Source organism: Quercus suber, unplaced genomic scaffold (assembly GCF_002906115.3).
Source record: "Quercus suber isolate HL8 unplaced genomic scaffold, Cork oak 2.0 scaffold_435, whole genome shotgun sequence".
Classification (NCBI taxonomy): Eukaryota; Viridiplantae; Streptophyta; class Magnoliopsida; order Fagales; family Fagaceae; genus Quercus; species Quercus suber.
In genome coordinates, this window is record NW_027069886.1 from 623,461 (window position 1) to 628,771 (window position 5,311).

Consider the following 5,311-nt stretch of genomic DNA (forward strand, 5'->3'; position numbering starts at 1 on the left):
GTGAGAGAGAGAGAGTCTAACAAGGTAAGGGAGAGGAGAGAAAAAATATATATAAAATAATTATATAGAAAGCTATAGTAAAGGTGCATATATGTACAGTTACTATAGCAATTTTGCATATAAACAGTGTTTTAGACATACTAATATAGGTAGTTTTTAAGCAAAAATGTGTAAAATTGTGTAAAATTTGCAACTTTTTCTATTTTGCACTAACTGGTGCAAGTGCTCTAAAAGGATAAGTCCATTAGGTAAGTCCTTCTGTTTTGAAAAAGGTTATGAGCAAAACCCTTCAAATGCTTCTTATATCTTTCTATTGAGTGTCAATTTTGAAAGGAGATAATTTAACAACAAAATTAGTTGTAATTTAAGAAACTTACTCAATATCTTTTTATTAGAGATGAATTTTGACAAATCCATCATTAGATTATATCTACTTCTTATATCCTCTATACTTATAAAATTCCTAGAAAATTAAGGATCAATAGCTATGTCATCAATAAAATGTTTAAATTAAAATTTTTTGTAATTAAAAATTATTCATAAAATATAAACTTATATATTATATAGTAAATGATATTCGATTGACACAAAATTTGACCAGTATATTAAAAACTTAAAGAACATGTAATTCAATGATTAGATTTTTAAAATATGTAATAATATTTATTTTATAGAATAAGGTTGTAACCTTAGACTACAACCAATTTTGTAACTAAATTTTGTCCATTTTAAAAATCTAAGCATTCAATTACATGTTCCTATTACATCTTCTATTAAGGTGTGCAGCAAACCACTCTATTAAGGTGTGCAGCAAAGCAAGCAAAATCAACCTTATCCAACCCAACCTATTGTTCTTGGATGGGTTAGGTTATGAAATTTTTTGGTTGGGTTCAAGTCTTAGGATTCTCAAATTTATCTAACCCAACTTGACCCACCTATATTTAATATATATTTAAATTTTAAAAAATATATTAAAAATATATATTATAGAATTTTGTTATTTACTTTTTTTGCCCTCTTCCTAAATAAAACTCGAACATTAAGTTCTCTTTATATAGTTTGTGTTTATTTGGTGTTATGCTCATGATTATTTGATTATAAATTTGCTCTTATTTGTAGTGGTGTTATTTTAATATTCAATTTAATAAAAATAAAAATAATAATAATAATTAACCAAAAAAAAAAAATCCAACCTATGGGTCCAACCAGATCTACGTGAGTTGGGTGGATTGGGCTGGATCTCTATGATGAGTTGGGTTGAGTTGAATTTTTTTTTAACTCACCATGGTGGGTTAGATAGAAAAAACTACTCAACTCGATCCATGCACACCCCTATCCTCTATATTTACAAAATTTCAAGAAAATTAAAGATCAATTACTATGCCATCAATCAAATGTTTAAATTTCAAATTTGTGATCTAAAATAATCCATGAAAAATAATTTAATTGATTGAATTGTAAATGACATTCGATTTGAATGAAATTTAACATGTATGTTAAGAACATACAAAACATGCAATCTAACGGTTATATTTTCAAATTTCACACTCAATAAAAAGATATATGAGGAGTTTGAAAGATTTTTTTTCAAACTAATTTGAAGATAAACCTTTTTCATCTATGTTTCTCTTCTGGTCGTAAAAGATTAACATATGGCTGTGACCGTGTGTGTTTGATAGGAAGAAAAAGTTAAATTTTTAAATCATTGCTGACCTCCTTTTAATATATGGCTTAGCTAAGAAAAAACCATAACGAATGTTTACGAGTAGTTAATGCTAGGACCTTACCTCAAAATCAATCTCAGAAAAATATTTTNAATTGTGGCAATTGTATTGCTAAAATAGTGAGAATTTTTTTCCCACAATTTCGATAATGCAATTATCACAATTGAAAAAAAAAAAAAAAATCCAATTGTGTGGCAGTGTTATTGTCATATCACAGTTATTGTAAAAAGTTGTGAAAAAATTTGATAGTCCTACAAATTTTCTACTTGGTGGGGAGCTTTTAAAAAATCCAGCATCTTAAAAGCTGATACTTACCAACTTCCAAAACTCTAATCTTACTTCCAAAACTCTAATCTTAGATGCTCTTCTGGGAAAATAGTGGGGCTATGGGTTTCCATTCGATGCTTGTGCTAGTCACCTGGGTTGGTGTCATGTTAACACCAATAATGGCAGCCGCAGCAATAGCATATCCATTTGCCTTGCCTAACTGCCCCGACAGCTGTGGGGATGTAAAAATTCCATATCCCTTTGGCACATCTGAAGGTTGTTACCGGGAAGAAAGTAGAGACTTCTTTATCAACTGTAGCAAATCGTACGGCCAACCTCAACCAATGACCGGAAATCTCAACGTTACAAGGATTTCCATCGAAGGAGAGATGGACATTATGATGTACAACTCCATTAACTGTTACAACCAGCGGGGTACGCCTCTGTTAAATAACACGGATCCATGGCTCCGGGTCCCCGATCTCACGGTTTCTGTCACCAAAAACAAGTTCGTGGCAGTTGGCTGTGACACTTACGCATTCCTTAATGGTACTCTCAAAGATGCAACGTTTACCACCGGCTGCCTGGCCATATGTAACAACACACGCAATATTGTAAATGGGAGTTGCTCTGGGATTGGGTGTTGCCATATAGATATTCCTGAAGGTTTGACAGATATTGATTTTGCAGCATATAGCTTTAATAACCACAGTGATGTCCGGTCTTTCAATCCATGCAGCTTTGCCTTTATTATCCAGAAAGACAAGTTCAATTTCTCCTCAGCTTATCTAACCAGTCTACAAAACAATAGATCCTTTCCAATGGTTCTGATTGGGCAATTGGTAACGAGACGTGTGAAGTTGCTCGGAACAAAGGGAATTACATATGTGGAGCAAATAGCACTTGTTCTGATCTCAAAAATGGTTCTGCTTCTGGGTACCGTTGCAAGTGCAAGAAGGGTTACGATGGGAACCCATACCTCAAAGATGGTTGCCAAGGTATATATTCAGTTTACTTACTTATCTACAACAAGTTTTAAAAAATAATAAAAGGTTTATATTTTTCACGAATTTTTAAAATATTGCCTTATTTTAGTTGCACAAAAAATGTTTTTTTTTTTTTTTACTATAAGTTGTTTAAAACATGATAAGGTTGTGATTTATAATAATATATAATAATATGATGATGCAATGTATAAATTTTGTATCATTGGTTGAGGTTGGCCGTACGATTTGCTACAGTTGATAAAGAAGTCTCTACTTTCTTCCCGGTAACAACCTTCAGATGTGCCAAAGGGATATGGAATTTTTACATCCCCACAGCTGTCGGGGCAGTTAGGCAAGGCAAATGGATATGCTATTGCTGCGGCTGCCATTATTGGTGTTAACATGACACCAACCCAGGTGACTAGCACAAGCATCGAATGGAAACCCATAGCCCCACTATTTTCCCAGAAGAGCATCTAAGATTAGAGTTTTGGAAGTAAGATTAGAGTTTTGGAAGTTGGTAAGTATCAGCTTTTAAGATGCTGGATTTTTTAAAAGCTCCCCACCAAGTAGAAAATTTGTAGGACTATCAAATTTTTTCACAACTTTTTACAATAACTGTGATATGACAATAACACTGCCACACAATTGGATTTTTTTTTTTTTTTTCAATTGTGATAATTGCATTATCGAAATTGTGGGAAAAAAATTCTCACTATTTTAGCAATACAATTGCCACAATTAGGAAAAAAAAAAAATTTACCATTTTCGGCAAATCCATTACACTTTTTTTTTTAAGAAATAATAAGTGCACACAATTTTTACAATATTTTTACAACAAATTATAAGTATCAAGTTATTACTTGTTGTTATTATTAAATTAAAATAGTAATCTCAATGTCAAATTTAAATTTGAACTAATAATAACTAGTTACCTGTAATTTATTGTGAAAATATTGTTAAAATATTGTGTACATAGCACATTATATTTTTCTTTATTTTTTCCCCAGATTTTAACATTCACTTTTTTTTCCCTACCATTTCGGCAATACCATTACCACAATTACTTTTTTTTTTGGCACTCACTCATTGCACTTCTCACACTCACACATCCGAGCAGGTGAAGAAAATTGGGCAGATGAATTACGGTAACACTATTGCCGAAATTCAGTCTCTCTCCTCATTCCTCTAAATAACTTGTAACAGTACCTATAACGCAAATATGTTTTAAATTTAGCAATATTTAGCCAAAAGACTCCAAATAATTTGTGGACAAAATTCCTTGAGTCTTTTGGCTAAATATTGCTAATTGTGAAACATATTTGCGTTATAGGTACTGTTAAAAGTTATTTGGAGATTTGAGGAGAGAGATTGAATTTCGGCAACAATGTTGCTGAAATTCCAAGAAAAGTAGCAGAGAGAATGAGGGAAAAGGTGGAGAGAGAAAAATGGTGAATTACGGCAACACTATTGCCGTCATTCGCTGCCCAAATATCTGCTCGGGTACTGTGAGACGAAGTGCTCTGAGTAGTGCCCCAAACAAACTAAAAAAAAAAAAATTGTCCCTATTGTGGCAATACCATTGCCGAAAATGGGAGTGGAAAAAAAAAAGTGAATACCGAACTCTGGGAGGAATTTAAAAAAATATATATATAATGTGCTACGTACACAATATTTTTACAATATTTTCACAACAAATCACAGGCAATTGGTTATTATTAATTCAAATTTAAATTTAACATTGAGATTACTATTTTAATCCAACAATAACAATAAGTAACAACCTGACACTTAGAATTTGTTGTAAAAATTATATGCACTTCATTTCTAAAAAAACAAAATTTCCCAATTGTGGCAATGGAATTGCCGAAATTGTGGGGAATTAATTTCATCAATACCATTGTCACAATTGGGAAAAAATATAAAAACTTTTTTCCCATTGTCCGAAATTGTGGGAAAAAAATTATCCCCACACTTTCGACAATGCCATTGCCACAATTGGGAAAAAATAAAATAAAAACTTTTTTTTCCCAATTGTGGCAATGGCATTGCCAAAATTGCAATACCATTACCACAATTGGGAAATTTTTTTTTTTTTTTTTTTTAAAAAAAAATGAAGTGCACACAATTTTTACAATATTTTACAACAAATTCTAAGTGTCAGGTTGTTACTTATTGTTATTGTTGGATTAAAATAGTAATCTCAATGTTAAATTTAAATTTGAATTAATAATAACCATTACCTGTGATTTGTTGTGAAAAATTGTAAAAATATTGTGTACGTAGCACATTTATTATTTTTTTAATATTCTCCCAAGATTTCGGTATTCACTT

At 31.4% G+C, this 5,311-nt stretch overlaps 1 protein-coding gene across 1 annotated transcript; it reads left to right on the forward strand.

Moving 5' to 3' along the window:
- The first annotated feature begins 2,170 nt into the window (after positions 1–2,170).
- Positions 2,171–3,457, forward strand: LOC112018013 (wall-associated receptor kinase 2). The gene is made up of 3 exons (XM_065761941.1): positions 2,171–2,707; positions 2,803–2,989; positions 3,276–3,457. The coding sequence occupies exons 1-3, from the start codon at positions 2,171–2,173 to the stop codon at positions 3,455–3,457; spliced, it is 906 nt and encodes a 301-aa protein (XP_065618013.1).
- The last annotated feature ends 1,854 nt before the right edge of the window (positions 3,458–5,311 follow it).

Coding starts and splice junctions, on each gene's coding strand:
- LOC112018013 (XM_065761941.1), top strand. CDS start 2,171: ATGGCAGCCGCAGCAATAGCATATCCATTTGCCTTGCCTAACTGCCCC. Junction 2,708..2,802: donor GCTTTAATAACCACAGTGAT/GTCCGGTCTTTC, acceptor ACAAAACAATAG/ATCCTTTCCAATGGTTCTGA. Junction 2,990..3,275: donor CCTCAAAGATGGTTGCCAAG/GTATATATTCAG, acceptor AACAACCTTCAG/ATGTGCCAAAGGGATATGGA.